This window comes from Hyla sarda, chromosome 6, assembly GCF_029499605.1.
Source record: "Hyla sarda isolate aHylSar1 chromosome 6, aHylSar1.hap1, whole genome shotgun sequence".
Classification (NCBI taxonomy): Eukaryota; Metazoa; Chordata; class Amphibia; order Anura; family Hylidae; genus Hyla; species Hyla sarda.
The window spans coordinates 232,013,934-232,032,087 of NC_079194.1; the positions used below are offsets into that span (position 1 = coordinate 232,013,934).

The 18,154-nt window shown below is 42.7% G+C and overlaps 1 protein-coding gene across 2 annotated transcripts in view; it reads right to left on the bottom strand.

The window, feature by feature from the left end:
* Positions 1-18,154, bottom strand: part of BBOX1 (gamma-butyrobetaine hydroxylase 1) — a 117,833-nt gene that overhangs the window by 56,696 nt on the left and 42,983 nt on the right. For both annotated transcript variants that reach the window (XM_056528427.1, XM_056528428.1), the window contains exon 4: positions 8,895-9,093. In XM_056528427.1, coding sequence (XP_056384402.1) covers positions 8,895-9,093 — 199 coding nt within the window. The remainder of the gene's footprint in view (positions 1-8,894; positions 9,094-18,154) is intronic.

Here is an 18,154-nt window from a genome sequence, read left to right on the forward strand (position 1 = left end):
ACAACAACCTAGGTTACTGACATCTGGAATTTGTCAGATGACGTATTCAATGCTGGAATTCCCGGAGGAAATGAGACTAGATGATGACCCCGTTACCTTATGTTTTCATTGGCAAACCAAATGGAGCCTTTTCACGTCATACATGAAATATCAAGTACCGGCTATTCATGGAAACCAATTCATAGCATATACATCTGTGATATTCATTCTTTAGCATGTACGCACTACCTAAATGCAGTATCGTAGATGCAAATGTGGTCTTGTTTAGGGCAGCATTAGCATTTTCTAGTATGGTGGAAACATTACAGTAGAAAATCATTTTCATAACATATATTAATTTCATACAGAAAAAGAGATGTCTGGTCTGTGCCATTCAAATCTAAGAATCTGTAAGGATTAATTTAACGTGGCTGTGGAAAAGTGAAAACTAATACAATATTCATAAAAGTAACATCTGTGAATTTTAAGAGCTTTGTTTAGGAGTGATATGAATACATCCATTTAGAGTCGGAATGTGAAGCTTCTGGGGCCCACTGAAAAATTTCCATGGCCCCTTAAAGGTACTTCGCCCCTAGAAATCTTATCCCCTATCCATAGGATAAGGGGTAAGATGTCTGATCGCAGTGGTCCTGCCACTGGGACCCCACGATCTCCCTGCAGAACCCGACGTACGTTTAGAGTGCCGGCTGCAGCGCCAGAGGCTTGTGACATCATGGCAACGCCCCCTAGTGACATCACACATTGCCCCCTAAATGCAAGTCTATGGGAGAGGGCGTGGTGGCCGTCATGCCACCTCCCATAGACTTGCATTGAGAAGGAGGGCACGACGTCAAGAGGGGGGGCGTGGTCATGACATCACAAACCTACGCCGAAGTTCGCTCCATGCACCGGATTACTGGGATGCCACAGCAGAGATCACGGGAGGTTCCAGCGGGACCTCCGAAATCAGACATCTTATCCCCTACTGCTATATACCCACAGTGCTGCAGTGTACTGTCCCCTCTTCCCCTTCAGCTTCTCAATTCAGCTCAGAGCTTATTCTAACTCCATTCATTGCTGCTGCTGTTTCTTGTATTTCTATACACATAGAACCTTTTAATTCCAGTGCATCAGTATCCTATTCTCCCTCTACATGCTATTTTTTAGCAGCCTTTTGCTTTAAAAGGCATCTGGCTGCCTTGGTAACCGTCTGTCACTCCTACGATTCTGTCATGGGAGTGCCGATCGGCCTGTCAGTTCACTCTTTGCATGCTGTAATCACTACTGATCGGGGCATGTAGAAGGTTAATCTGCCAGTAGTTGTTAGCAGGTGTCAGCTATAAGATACAGCTGGCACCCATGGATATAGAGCAGGCTCAGCTATTGAGGTTGCTCTATATTCAGTGATGCAAAGTGCTATAAAAAGGTATATCGGTGGTCATTAGGAGGTTAAAGGGGAACTCCATTGGAAAACATTTTTTTTTTATTAACTGGTTCCAGAAAGTTAAACAGATTTGTAAATTACTTCTATTTAAAAAACATGATCTTTCCAGTACTTATCAGCTGCTGTATACTACAGAGGAAGTTCTTTTCTTTTTAAATGTCCTTTCTGTCTGAACACAGTGCTCTCTGCTGACACCTCTGTCCATTTTAGAACCTGTCCAGAGTAGGGGCAAATCCCCATAGCACACCTATCCTGCTCTGGACAGTTCCTGACATGGACAGAAGTGTCAGCAGAGAGCACTGTGGTCAGACAGAAAGGAAATTTAAAAAGAAAAGAACTTCCTTTGTAGTATACAGCAGCTGATAAGTACTGGAAGGAATAAGATTGTTTAATAGAAGTAATTTACAAATCTGTTTTAACTTTCTGGCACCAGTTGATTAAAAAAAAAAAAAAAAAAAAGGTTTTCCAGTGGAGTACCCCTTTAACCCCTTAAGGACTGTGTGTTTTTCAGTTTTTCCCCTTTGGTATTTTCCTCCATACCTTTTAGAAATCATAGCCCTTTCCATTTTGCAACTAAACATCCATATGTAGCTAATTTTTTGCGCCACCAATTCTACTTTGCAATGACAAAGACGTAGTAATTTTACCTAAAAATCTACAGCGAAACAAAAAAAAAAAAAAAAATCATTGTGCAACATAATTGAAGAAAAAATGCCATTTAGTAAATTTTTGGGGCTTCCGTTTCTTCTATGCAGTAAATTTTTCCGTAAAAATGACACCTTATCTCTATTCTGTATATTCTGTATAAAATTAATACATTTAAAAATGTCACCTTTTGACCCCGATAACTATTTTATTTTTCTGCGTACGGGGAAGTATGAGGGCACATTTTTTGCATCGTGATCTGAAGTTTTTATCAGTATCATTTTTGTTTTGATCGAACTTTTTGATCGCTTTTTATTCATTTTTATGTTTATAAAAAGTGACCAAAAATATGCTAGTTTAGACTTTGGATTTTATTGCGCGTACATCATTGATCGTACGGTTAAATTCATGATATATTTTTATAGTTCGGGCATTTACGCACTTGGCGATACCACATATGTTTATTTACACAGTTTTTTGTTTAAATGGGAAAAGGGGGTCGATTAAAACTTTTATTAGGGGAAGGGTTACATCATCTTTATTGACTCCCCCCCCTTTTTTATGCATTGTTAGGGGGCTGATCTCTACATCTCGTACGCATAGGGGGCTGATCTCTTACAATGATCAATGATATGCCATAGCATAGCATTGATCAGTGTTATTGCCGCTTGACTGCTCCTGCCTGGATGTCAGGCACAGAGCAGTCATTCGGCGATCGGACACCGAGAAGGCAGGTAAGGGACTCTGCTTGTGCATCCTTGCTGATCGGGACACTGCGGTTTAACTACGGTGGTCCCGATCAGCCCGACTGAGCTGCCAGGAAGCTTTTAGTTTCACTTTAGACCACAGTGTTCTCTGCTGACACCTCTGTAAATTTTAGGAACTGTCCAGAGCAGCATATGTTTACTATGGGGATTTTCTCCTGCTCTGTTGCTCTCCTAACATGGGCAGAGTTGTCAGCAGAGAGCACTGTGGTCGTGATAGAAAATAAATCCAAAAAGAAAAGAATTTCCTTTGTTGTATACAGCCACTAATAAGTACTAGACAAGCAATTTGACCGTATGGTAGGAGATGTCGGCGCTGGATGAAGGAACCAGGAGGAGTGCAGCATAAAATCAAGCTGGGTTTATTAGATGCAATGCGTTTCGCTGCGCATGCGCAGCGAAATGCGTTGCATCTAATAAACCCAGCTTGATTTTATGCTGCACTCCTCCTGGTTACTTCATCCAGCGCCGACATCTCCTACCATACGGTCAAATTGCTTGTCTATTGCCTCTGAGGAGGGCTGCGGATGAGGACACAAATACTTACAGGCGCTTCCCATTGTTGTGTGTGTGCACACAACCAACTCTGGTAAGCGGCGTGGGATAGATCTATTCCCTTTCCCTATGGGCCTGACCTGCTGATCCCGCACATGGAGCGCCTCCTGCTTTCCTTTTAGATTATTCACTAATAAGTACTGGAAGGATTAAGAATTTTTAATAGAAGTCATTTACAAATCTGTTTAACTTTCTGGCATCAGTTGATTTAAAAAAAAAAAAAAAGACTTGTTAGTATGTATTGTGTATGCAACCAAGAGGGTTGTGGGAAAGTGTGTGCTCTGCTACCTGGCAATAGCAGGGTCACAGTTCAGAGAGTAAATCAGGTGAACTGATCCATAAGAGAGAAGAACTCTACAGGGATGAAGGTCATTTGTTTTCCTTTACAGGTAGGTATTAGGTATACAGTTATATTCCCAACTTTGCTTTTTGGGAAAACTCTTTTAATACAATTGCTTGTATGCAATGAAAATAGTCCAAAGAGGAGGTTTTTTCTATTCTTTAAATTGACTGCTTGTTTAAAATAGTAATTCTGTTTAAAAAAAAATCAAGGACGACAGAAATATTAAACACATCTGTGCATTTGCTTTCAGACATGAAGGGCCTGTTACGTTATTGGTACTAATAATAACTAGGTTTGGAGACCACTTAAAATAGAAAAAATATTTTCCTAATTCGTAGCAGTCACTCTGGCGGTGGCTGTACGTGAATTACTTTCGTAAAATGGAAAAAGCATGGCAAGTTAGACAGTCCTTATTAATCAAAAGGTAATTTGCACTTCCTTAAAGTGTCACCAAGCCTTGTCTGCCTGCGCTGGAAGCTACTCTATTTCTAAAGCACATGACTATAGTGGCGCCATAGTAAGCTCTGCATGTCTGATAATACCTGTCAATGTGCACAATTACCTGGTGCAGGAGGGTAGACATGGTAACTTCAGCAGGACAGGGGCCGATAGGCATGTGGGGTACCACCTACTTCTTAATTCCCCTATAATTTAATTTTATTTAAAGGGGTACTCCACCCCTAGACATCTTGTCCCCTATCCAAAGGATCTCCATGCTGCACCCGGCATTCATTTAGAGCATCTGGTTAAGCACCGTAGGCTCTTGTCGTCACGGCCGCGCCCTGCTCGTGACGTCATGGCCACGCCCCCTCAATGTAAGACTATGGCATCACACCCCCTCCCATAGACTTGCATTGAGGGGGCATGGCTGTGACGTCACAAGCAGGGCGTGACCGTGATGTCACGAGCCTCCGCCCCTCATCACCAGTTGGCTCCGTGCACTGGATGTCTGTGGTGCCACAGCCGAGATTGCGGTGGTCCCCAGCGGTCAGATCCCAGGGATCAGACATCATATCCCCTATACTTTGGATAGGAGATAAGATGTCTAGGGGCGCAGTACCTCTTTAAGCAGAGAGCATCAGGGACCTGGAGCTGTCAGAAAGGCAGTGACAGGGTGTATGCTTTATTATTTATTTTTGCGACATCAGGGGGCTTTCTTTAATAGGCACCTTTCTTTAATAAAAAAATAATAATTAAAAGGGAATATTAGAGCGTTCTCTCCCACCTCTGTGTCACATGACCTGGACGACTTCATAATGTAATCTATAGGGCCATCCCGGCATCACAGACACAAGACGCTCTAAACAAATACTGGGTGCAGCAGGGAGATTTCGGTCGTCCCCAGCGGTGGGTACCCCACCATCAGACATCTTATCCCCTATCCTTTGGATAGGGGATAAGATGTCTAGGGGCGGAGTACCCCTTTAATCTAAACATGTCAAGACTTTTTTGTTGAGTAGTAGCATTATATATATATATATATATATATATATATATATATATATATATATATATCTTAATAGGGGGTCCTGAGAGTTGTCTGGTGTTCCTGAGGGAGACCAAGGCATAGTCCTGTAGCCATGCATCCACCACCAGTAACCCCTGCAGGTGAAAATCAAAGCCTGGTAAGCACAAATACAGGAGAGAAGTCTAGTCAAGTCAGTCAAGTGTCAATTACTCAAGTCAGCGTGGGTTGTATCATTCAGTCTAAATCTACTACAAGTCCCAGCGAGCTACAAGCTCCCTAAAGTTCACCGAGCATCTCCTTGGGCCTGAACTGAGCTGTAAAGACTATAACATCTGTCTGCCTCAGTCAAGTGCCGTTGTTCCGTAACCTTGCATCGGAGTGATTAATTACCCTGCGCCTGGCCCCGGAACCAGCAGCCATACCTCAGGTGGTGTAGAGGATAACTAGGCCCTGGCGTCACAAAGTGTTAACAACATCTGCCTTTCGAACACCCTCACCACATATGTTTACTATGCCTCTATGATTTCTTCTCTTTAGTTCCTTAATGCCCTCTTCCCAGCGGCTGCAGAAGCTTTGGAAGGAGGACTCCCTGATGAAACATCTCATACATTTATATCCTGTACGCCGCGTCCCTGTGCCAAGAATTGTGCAATATTCTCACTGTTCCAGGGTCATTTTAATTATTCATTTCCACCTCATTAACTTCCTCACAAGGGTATCAATCCGAATAAAGCCCAATCTGGCAGGTCGTGTGGGTGACTCATACTATATAACACTAATTTTTAGGACTCAGCGGTTTACAATTTATGGCAGGCCTTCACTAAAATATTTTAAATAAGAATTGTTTCACACAAAGAACCTTTGTGCTACTCATGTGGATAATAAAGTAAGATAAAAATATTTGTTCATCCCCTCACTGTTTATACTTGTTTAACACAATTTTTTTTTCTTCTCTTTTGTGGGTCCCAACTGGATTATGAGGTATTGATAGTGTAGATCCAGCCAGCTGCATGGAGTTCTATTGTAAAGCTCCAGCACACTCAGGATAGGTTTGCTATGGGGATTTGCTTCTACTTTGGACAGTTCCTAAAATGGACAGAGGTGTCAGCAAAGAGCACTGTGGTTATACAGAAAGGAAATTAAAAAAGAAAGGAACTTTCCGTGGAGCATATAACAGCTGATAAGTACTGGAAGGATTAAAGATTTTTCAATAGAAGTAATTTACAAATCTGTTTAACTTTCTGGCACCAGTTGAATTTAGAAAATTTTTTTTTTCCAGTGGAGTACTCCTTTAACCCCTTAAGGACTCAGGGTTTTTCAGTTTTTGCACTTTCGTTTTTTCCTCCTTACCTTTTAAAAATCATAACCCTTTCAATTTTCCACCTAAAAATCCATTTTATGGCTTATTTTTTGCGTCACCAATTCTACTTTGCAGTGACATTAGTCATTTTACCCAAAAATTCACAGCGAAATGAAAAAAAAAATCATTGTGCGACAAAAACAAAGAAAAAACGCCATTTTGTAAATTTTGGGGGCTTCCGTTTCTACGCAGTGCATATTTCGGTACAAAATGACATCTTATCATTATTCTGTAGGTCCATACGGTTAAAATGCTACCCTACTTATATAGGTTTGATTTTGTCGCACTTCTGGAAAAAATCATAACTACATGCAGGAAAATTTATACGTTTAAAAATGTCCTCTTCTGACCCCTATAACTTTTTTATTTTTCCACATACAGGGCGGTATGAGGGCTTCTTTTTTGTGCAGTTATCTGAAGTTTTTATCTGTATGATTTTTGATTTGATCTGACTTTTTGCTCACTTCTTATTCATTATTTAATGGTATAAAAAGTGACCAAAAATACGCTTTTTTGGACTTTGGAATTTTTTTGGCGCTTACGCCATTGACCGTGCGGTTTAATTAATTATATATTTTTATAGTTCGGACATTTATGCACGCGGCGATACCACATATCTTTATTTTTTATTTTATTTACACTGTTTTATTTTTTTGATGGGAAAAGGGGGGTGATTCAAACTTTTATTAGGGAAGGGGTTAAATGACCTTTCTTAACACTTTTTTTTAACTTTGTTTTGCAGTGTTATAGGTCCCATAGGGACCTATAACACTGCACACACTGATCTCCTATGCTGATCATTGGCGTGTATTAACACGCCTGTGATCATGGTTATCGGCGCTTGACTGCTCCTGCCTGGATCTCAGGCACGAGCAAGTCATCCGTCGATCGGACACCGAGGAGGCAGGTAAGGGCCCTCCCGGTGTCCTGTAAGCTGTTCGGGATGCCGCGATTTCACCGCGGCAGTCCCGAACAGCCCGACTGACTAGCCGGGATAGTTTCACTTTCACTTTAGAAGCGGCGGTCAGCTTTGACTGCCGCTTCTAAAGGGTTAATACCGCACATTGCCGCAATCGGCGATGTGTGGTATTAGCTGCGGGTCCCGGCCGTTGATGAGCGCCGGGACCGACCATGATGTGATGCCTCTCCACTGATGTCTCTCCACTGATGGTCCCCATCCAACCTGACAGAGCTTGAGATGATCTGCAGAAAATCCCCAAATCCAGTACAAACCTTGTGATGTTATCCCCAAGAAGACAGGAGGCTGTAATCAATGGGGAAGGTGCCTCAACCAAATAGAGTGTCGGAATACTTATATCAATGGTATATTTAAGTTTTTTCTTTTCAATATCCATAAATTAGCAAATGTTTCTAGAAAAACATTCTGTATTTAATTAGCACAAGTCCGCCACATAACAGAATGGGAAAACAAGGGAAATGGTCCGAAAACTTTCTGAATGCATTATTTGAACATGTGTAGAGCACTCACAGCGGTAACATTAAAGGGGTACTCCACTGCCCCAGTGTTCGTAACATTTCGTTCCAAACGCTGGGTGTGGGGGTCATGACATCATGGCCACGCCCCAGTGATGTCCCGTCACGCCCCCGTGGCATGACGCCACGCACCCTCAATGAAAGTCTATGGAAGGGGGCGTGGCATTGAGGGGTCAGTGGACCCTGGGGCAGTGGAGTACCCCTTTAAGGTAGGTCAGCACCCAGCGGATTTTACTGGCACAGTTACAAAGGTTATGCAGCATGGATTACACGACTGCTTCAGTAAAAGGAGTGTTGTCTACAGTACAAATGTACAGGAGAAATCGACACACTGTGGATAATAACATTTTCGTTTTTGCAGCATGTGGATGGAATTTGTAAATATGTTGGACTGGATGAGTAATGTGTTATTTCATTTCAGTAATGTGAAATATTGTGCAAACTTTTCTGTAAACAAACTACATATAAACATACTGACTGCTATTTCCAAATCTTCTCCAGGGTTCACAAAGAAAGAAATCGCTTTTACGACAAGCATTTATCTCAAACAGACAAGTTTAACAACATTCAGATCACACTTTCGGCCTGTTTGGACCATTTAAAAGGGTTATCCAGGAATAGATAAACTCAGCTACTTTCTATCAAAAACCGCTCCCCATCTGTCTCTAGATTGGGTGTGGTCCTGCAGCTCAGTCCCATAAAAGTGAATGGAGCCAAGTTGTAATACCACACATAACCTGGAGACATATGTGGAGCTGTTTTTGAAAGAAATTAGCTGTGTTTATCTATTCCTGGAAAACCCCTTTAAAAAAATAGCAATAATATCATATGTATATACTTACCCATAAAATGTGTGCCTCATAAAGCCAATCCTTTTGCCAAGTGTAACCAGTTCCCCCTGCTTCACGGGGGCACCTTTCAATAGGACAATCCCCACCTTCCGCAGGGTGCAGAGCCACTGGAAAGCCGCCTGGTCACAGCAAAGGACTTCTTCATATGACATTGTAGGTATTTTCAGATCACTGCCCCAATACTGATGTTCTGCAAGGGAATTATCTGGTTATTTATTTGATTACCAGGCATATATTAAAGACACTGCAGATTTTAATAGATTTGGCACATCAAAGGATTGCATTGGTAATTCTGTATTGGTGCATGTGTTAGTAAAATGTTGCTGTGTGTACATGCCTGATATAAGCAATCACCTCTTAGGCCCGGGTTCCCATTTCTGAATCTTCAGAGAGAAAACTGACATCCAGAGCTTCTGTGTGCGGCCAGCGCCGACTGACTTAGTCGGTGCTCGGACTGCGCAGATATAATTGTCCCCATAGATGTGCCGCAGAGCAGATTTTGTCTTAAGTATGGACAAGTTCATTCTTTTGGCAGCATTATTTCAGCGTCAGTAGTGTGCACTATGCAGCAGAATCTCATTACCAGCAAATTCCGTAGTGTGAAGCAAGGCATACCGCCTATTTCTCACTGCTCAGTGTACAGGAGCAGGGACTCCTGTAGCTTGAAAGAAGTCTCTGCTCCTGAATGAATCAGAACTGGCAGTCAAATCCTAATTATATTTGACAATCAATTCAAGCCAGTCCCCCAGAATTTCGGGAGGTTTGCTCATCCCTAACTTCAAGAAATTCTAATGAATCTCATTGATTTTAATGGGTTCCATCTGGTTTCCATTTGGGTTGTTGCATTTTGAACAGCAACCAGAACCCAAATACAAGGAGAACACAGATTTTTTTTCTCCACATTTTTTACTAAAATAACTAACTTTAAAAGATTAAAGGCTACTTGTATGTTACAAATGAAAGCATTCTTCTTTATAGAAGAGAACTCCATTTATTTGTCTTTTTTTGCTTAATGGTTGTGTGGAGACCTCCATACATATGCAATACATATACAGTTCACTCGGTATGCTGAACATATGCTGATTGTTGTTTATTTATGTTTATGAGCAAAGGTAAATACTAGGAATATATTTTTATGGTTCCAGAGAATAGTATATACTTATTTGTCTTAGGGAACCTTTTAAGTTCCCACATGTTGGGATCTAACAGCACCTTGGGGGAACTTCTCCTGACATGGATAAATCAGCGGTGGACATGTGAAATCGGTGGATTTCTGGTGGTTTATACATATTGGCACCATTCATAAATAAACCCATGTTGATCACAACGAATATTGTAGTAATGTTGGTAGAATTCCTGTAGCATATTCTAATCAATAAATCAACAAAGTAAATTAGGAGACATGTAAGTAAAAGTTTCAAAGAGAAAAAAACAAAATAGGACTAAACATAAAGCAAATTGGTATGTTTCCCACCGTAAACATTTGGATACTGTCAAGCAGGATCAAAGCACACAGATCAATAATCATATGCGATTTCTCTTCATAAATAACTACCCTATATAATATTTTATATTATAGGATCCAGTAAAGGAAGTAATGGTTGATGTAGATGACTCAGGACATCATTTACAGATGTTGAAGAGGCAGGAATAGAAAAATCCTTAGGCTAGGTTCACATTGCTGTGGTATTTCGTCCTGCTCAGGGTCTGTGTGGCTCTTTTTCCCCTTGAGCAGAACAACCTTGAAACAGGTTGAAACACATAGGACAATGGCGGGTCTAGATGGATCCCATTCACTTGAATGGGGTTTGTCGGAGATCCGGTAGTTTAGCAGAGAAATATAGTGCAAGCACTTTTGTTTTCTTCACTAAATTCCTTTCGTTCTGGCAAAATTGCAGAGTGGACTCCAAAGAGTCCGAAAGCAATGGGAACGATGCCTTACATTTGTACATTAAGGGTACCTACCCAAGACTGGTTTTGGATAGTGAGAGATCCATACAGGAACAACATGTTTTTAGTTCTTGTCCTGTGACTGAACTATAGTCATAATACCCAATGTATCTTCTTAGATCAGCTGCTTTAATGATTCTTGATCTAAAGAACCAAGAACTTACTGCGTTGTGCAGAAAGTAATAGCTGCATAGGAAGTACCTCTGGTAATAGAAAAGTAAATAAAAATATCCCAAAATATTAACTTGGCTGAAGTCAGACCACAAAGTAAGGAAAGAACAGATACCAGATCTGCCTTTGGAGCGTAACGCAGTAAATGTAACTGAAGGAGCACATTACTGATTGTTATTCAGAAGCCAAGACTCATTTATTTTAATAAGGACTAGAAAAGTAAACCAGAACCTCAGTACCAGGAATCTGGTAGATGCCAGAAGTTCCAAGAAAAATGAATGGAAAGAAAACCCCAAAATCTTACATGTAGACATATTGCCGACAGCCAGTCTTCATCTGAGGCTATGTCAGGAATTCATCTACAACAACATGAACTTGCTGATGTGTTCAAGGAGACTGTCAAATGTCATGGTTAGAAGACATTACGGATGTCTTTTGTAATTTTCTCAATGCAAATGAAGAAAGAATTTTTGAAGAACCTTGAAAACCCACAGACACTCTGAAGCTTTTTGGAAAGTATGACACATGCAGATTACATGTACTAACAACTTCACAACATCTGTGGCTTTTTGTCTTATCTCAGACTTTCTTTACAGTAAAAGCCCTCAAGACATCTTCAAACTACTGTAGAACAAAGTCTAGGAGAAGACTCAAAGACTGATTATGTGTTTAACAAAGGTCTATAGAATGTAAATTTACCTGAAGGCGCCTACATTCATCATCATATGACTCAAATGAGCTTTATCAGCCCTTGAGTTGCACCTTATTTTCTAGACTCACATAGCACATTTGTTGCAGAAAGGTAAACATCTGAATGGGTTTCTCTTTGATGGAAGGCCATGACATTTTGCAAACTCTCTGAAACCTTAAAGGGGTATTCTGGCTTTATACATCTTATGCCCTATCCAAAGGATAGGGGATGAGATGTATGATCGCAGGGGTTCTGCCGCTGGGGACCCCCGTGGTCTCTGTGCAGCCCCTGGCATTCTGTGCCGGGCGCTGCCTCCGAGGCGGGGATGTGACATCACGGCCATGCTCCCTAGTGACGTCATGCCATGCACCCACTATTCATGTCCATGGGAGGGGGCGTGACTGCCGTCACGTCTCCTCCCATGGACATGAATGGAGGGGTGTGGTGTGACGCCACTTGGGGGCGTGGCCATGATATCATGTCCCTGTCATGGAGGCAGCGCCTGGCACAGAATGCCTGGAGCTGCACTGAGATTGTGGGGGTCCACAGCAGCGGGACCTGTGCGATCACACATCATACCCCTATCCATTGGATAGGGGATAGGATGTATGAAGCCAGAATACCCCTTTAAATATACCTTGTATTAACATTCCTTGGATGTTTCATATATATTCTAAGTCAACTTTACTTTCATTTGATTCTTAAAGATTATTGACATCTTTATCCCAGAATTTCCTCTATTGTTGATCTGTTTCCTGAATGCAAACTGCAGCTTTCTAAATAGTATTAATTAGAAAATGCTCTATCATTTAGCTGCTACTCAGAGAAAATAAGATAACTCCATCAGGTGAATTTACTGCTCTCTCAGTATTAGGGTATGTTGACACTGTGGAATTCCGTGCAGTGAAGAGTACCGTCAGTGTGAATGGATCTTCCGCAAGACCCGTTCACCCTGCGGAATTTCAGGGCAAAGAAAGAGCATGTTCATTCATTGCGCGTAATTCCGCGAGTACTGCATAGCCGTCCTTGGTGGCGGTGCAGTGCCCTGCGATCTTACCGCCAAAGTTTTTTTGACGGCGGCCACGTGAAAGAATTTCTGCTCGTGGAATTCCGCGAATGGAGATTCCATAGTATGAACATACCTTTAGAGATAGGAGCAGGGAGAGGAAGTTAGTTACACACAAGTTCAGAGTGTGGGAAGTCTGGAGAGCATAATATGGAGGGCTGCTTACACAGCTGAAAAAAGAGGGGAGAACAGATACAAGGCAGTCTGCAGGAGAGATAAACAGTATGTACACAGGTAAAGACAGAAAGCAGAATTGTTAAGACTTTAAAGGAAAGTGTTTTAATAGCCTCTTTTGCCACTCAGGGAAAATCATAAATATACCCATTGCAAAAAAACTATGCACCCAAATACAACTGTTGCATTGCTACACAACTTGCCATGCAGTTATGTCTCAAGCATATATGTAAATGATAACAGGTGGTATCTGATCAGACTCTGTCTTGCTGCAAGAGGGAGTAAAATTCTAGGGTCAAACGCAGGGGCTTCACCGCAGGTATGTGTGTGTGTGGGATGGGTGTTTAACGGGGCTATAGCCCTGAGTGTCAAGCCCATAGCCCTGGATCTCAAGTTATTTCCACCACTGTTTTAAGACAGCGGTGGCTTTTGGGAAGTAGTGAAGCGTGGCGTGACATGTTGCACGTAGGTACGCCAGATGCCGCGCGGACTGGACACCAGGAGATGGGGCAGGGAGGCTGCTGGGAGCAGACGTGCCCCGTGCAGGCACGCACGTCTGTTCCTAGGCCCACAGAGTGAGGGAGAAAAAGTTAAGTGAAGTACGGTGTCATAGCTGGCTGTGAGCACTGCCGACCCTTGCTACATCTCCTGCACTGAAGCTGCTGAGCAACGAGCAAAGCTGATCTCCTGTCAAAAGGGTGACAAAGGGGGAGGGGAGGGGAGGGGATGTTGAAGGTATGCATGATAGAGGTGTGCATGTAAGATGTATGTATGTATGATAGATAGATAGATAGATAGATAGATAGAAGATAGATGTATGATGCATGCATTATAGATATACAGTCATGGCCGTATATGTTGGCACCCCTGAAATTTTTCTATAAAATGAAGTATTTCTCACAGAAAAGGATTGCAGTAACACATGTTTTGCTATACACATGTTTATTTCCTTTGTGTGTATTGGAACTAAACCAAAAAAATGGAGGAAAAAAAGTCAATTGGACATAATGTCACACCAAACTCCAGAAATGGTCTGGACAAAATTATTGGCACCCTTTCAAAATTGTGGAAAAATAAGATTGTTTCAAGCATGTGATGCTCCTTTAAACTCACCTGAGGCAAGTAACAGGTGTGGGCAATATAAAAATCCCACCTGAAAGCAGATAAAATGGAGAAAAGTTCAATTAGTCTTTGCATTGTGTGTCTGTGTGTGCCACACTAAGCATGGACAACATAAAGAGGAGAAGAGAACTGTCTGAGGACCAAAATTATGGAAAAATATCAACAACCTCGAGGTTACAAGTCCATCTACAGAGACCTAGATTTGCCTTTGTCCACAGAGCACAACATTATCAAGATGTTTGCAACCCATGGCACTGTAGCTAATCTTCCTGGGCGTGGACGGAAGAGAACAATTGATGAAAGGTGTCAACACAGGATAGTCCTAATGGTGGATAAGCAGCCCCAAACAAGTTCCAAATATATTCAAGCTGTCCTGCAGGCTCAGGGAGCATCAGTGTCAGCGCAAACTATCCATCGACATTTAAATGAAATGAAACGCTATGGTAGGAGACCCAGGAGGACCCCACTGCTAACACAAAGACATAAAAAGCAAGAATACATTTTGCCAAAATGAACTTGGGTAAGCCAAAATCATTCTGGGAAAACGTCCTGTGGACAGATGTGACCAAGATAGAGCTTTTTACTAAAGCACATCATTCTATACCGAATATGGAATGAGGCCTACAAAGAAAAGAACACAGTACCTACAGTGAAATATGGTGGAGGTTCAATGATGTTTTGGGGTTGTTTTGCTGCCTCTGGCACTAGGTGCCTTGAAAGTGTGCAACAGCAAAGAATAGAGAGGGTGCAACCTAGCGCATTACCACTTAAAAATACAAGGGTGAACAGAGTAAATACAATGCTCAACCAGGATGTTACACTCGCCAAGTATAACAATGGAAAAAGGCTTGTGTAAAAGTATGCCGGCAGCCGATCCACCTCAGAACAGATAGACAAAAAGCCAAGGAGCCTTCAAGGGAGCGGCGGACATCAACTGATATTGGATCACACTGTACAGCCCAGTGTCAGAAAGCTGAGTTTGTGTCTGAGATCTTGGGACTTCCAGCAGGACAATGACCCCAAAGATATGTCAAAAAGCACCCAGAAATGGATGGCAACAAAGCGCTGGAGAGTTCTGAAGTGGCCAACATTGAGCCAAGATCTAAATCCCATTGAACACCTGTGGAGAGATCTTAAAATTGCTGTTGGTAAAAGGCGCCCTTCCAATAAAAGAGACCTGGAGCAGTTTACAAAGGAAGAGTGGTCCAACATTCCGGCTGAGAGGTGTAAGAAGCTTATTGAATGTTATAGGAAGCAACTGATTTCAGTTAACCAAATATTAAGTTAAGGGTGCCAATAATTTTGTCCAGACCATTTTTGGAGATTGGTGTGACATTATGTCCAATTAGCTTTTTTCCTCCTTTTTTGGTTTAGTTCCAATACACAAAAATGGAATAAATATGTGTATAGCAAAATTTGTATTACTGCAATCCTTTTCTGTGAGAAATACTCAATTTTTTAGAAAAATTTCCGTAGTGCCAACATTTACAGCCATGACTGTATATATTTACAATAGATGTATGCATGAATGTATGATAGATGTACACATCTGTACATCTGTAATTTATACATCTGTTTAACTTTCTGGCACTTGTTGATTTTCAAAAATAGTTTTCCGCCGGGGTACCCCTTTAAGTGCTGACCTTGCTCAGTCAATCATTGACTAGGGGTGGAGTACCCCTTTCAGCCACAGACATCTTATCCCCTTTCCAAAGGATATGGGATAAGATGTCTGATCATGGGGGTCCTGCAACTGGGGACCCCCTGCGTTATCTCCTGCAGCACTTCATGTCATCTGGTGCATGGAGCGAGCTTCGCTCTGTGCCCAATGACTGGCGATGCAGTGGCCGGAGCATCGTGACATCACAGCCCCGCCCCCTCGTGATGTCACGCCCACCCCCTCAATGCAAGTCTATGGGAGGTGGCGTGGTGAGTTCCATGCCCCCTCCCATAGACTTGCATTGAGGGGGCGTGACGTGACATCACAAGGGGGCGGAGCCGTGATGTCACGATTCTCTGTTCCCTGCATCGCCCTTCATCAGCCACAGATCGATGCTCGCTCTGTGCAGCTGAGAAATGGGAGTACTGCCGGAGAGATCCTTTGGATAGGGGATAAGATGTCTAGGGGCGGAGCACCCCTTGAATACTGCTGTGATCAAAGAGATGACTTGGGAAGCAAGAAATGGCCCTGAAAAATGACGAGTGGGAGGCATCAGAATGCCAACTAAGGAGGATCGAGGTAGGGGAGAATGGCTTTTATATTAAACATGCCAACAGCCATATGTACAAAATTTAGATCCTTAAAAATGCATCAATAATCCTATGGAAAAATAAGAGTAAATAAATACCATTTTTTAAAAATATTATTAAGAACATTTCAAATTGTTTAATAAAAGTCACCAGTAAATCTTGTAGATCAAACTACTAAAGGAGTCATTTCAGATGATTACTATGACTTAATATATATCTGAAGGATGACATTTAATATTTCTAAATGTGTTCACTTCTTTGTAATTAAAAGGCTTCCTATGGATTCTGGTCAGAGATCCCAATGGCGATGATTAAATCATTGGTTTAATTGTTCTAAATTGTTTTGTTTTTTTTTACTAAATTGCATTGCATCCATAGCACAGGAAACCACCATGAACTGCTAAGTCCCATGACTGGGAATCAAAGGCAAAGCAATCTTAATACGGCACATGTAACATGTGTAATTGTGTACAAGTGTAGCCTTTACTCCATTGTCTGGTGTAGATTACATAATTGTTTCCTTGTAGCCAGATGTTTAGTAATACATTATATTAAGTATGACTTGTACACTGCCATGGTTTCCTTGCCGTACAATGTAATTTATTGCTGTGTTAACAGCCTATGTAAACATTTCCATACAGTCATGAAATGTTTAAAAACACTCCGGGCGAGGCAGTGTTCCCAATGAATAATAAGATATTGCTACAGTAAAGTGAAATCAAAGAAGGGTAGTCACACTGTAGAAGAAGCCTAGTTCTTATGCCACCAAATGGTATGATTAAAGGGGTACTCCGCTGCTAAACATCTTATACCCTATCCAGGGCAGGATAATCATTGGCGCTCATTGGTGCTCCGGGCCCCGTGCCCGCAGGGGGCCACGTCACATTCGGGACATCCCTGTGGGATGCTCAGTAGCGGATCGGGGCCCCCCGATAGCCTGGCCGCGGCCACTTTAAAACAGTGACCAGCGGCGGCTCCTAGAGGAGGAGGTGGGGGGAGCAATGATGGGGGGGAATGATGAGCAGGGGGGGAATGATGAGCGGGGGGGGCGGTAATGATGAGCAGGGGGGTTAATGATGAGCGGGGGGGTAATGATGAGCAGGGGGGGTTAATGATGAGCAAGGGGTTAATGATGAGCAGGGGGGTTAATGATGAGCGGGAGGGGGGTTAATGATGAGAAGGGGGGTTAATGATGAGAAGGGGGGTTAATGATGAGCAGGGGGGGTTAATGATGAGCAGGGGGGGTTAATTATGAGCAAGGAGGGGAATGATGAGCAGGGGTGTGAATGATGAGCAGGGGGGAGCAGGGGGAGGGATGATGAGCAAGGGGGGGGGGAGAATGATGAGCAGGGGGGTAATGATGAGTAGGGGGGAGAATGATGAGCAGGGGGAGAATGATGAGCAGGGGGGAATGATGAGCAGGGGGGAATGATGAGCAGGGGGGAGAATAATGAGCAGGGGGGGTAATGATGAGCAGGGGGGAATGATGAGCAGGGGGGGATGATGAGCAGGGGGGATGATGAGCAGGGGGGGTTAATGATGAGCAGGGGAGGTTAATGATGAGCAGGGGGTAATAATGAGCAGGGGGGGTAATAATGAGCAGGGGGGTAATGATGAGTAGGGGGGTAATGATGAGCAGGGGGGAATGATGAGCAGGGGGGGAGAATGATGAGCAGGGGGGAGCAGGGGGGGAGAATTATGAGCAGGGGGGTAATGATGAGCGGGGAGGAAATGATGAGCAGGGGGAGAATGATGAGCAGGGGGGGGGGGTAATGATGAGAAGGGGGGAGAATGATGAGCAGGGGGATGATGAGCAGGGGGGGGGGG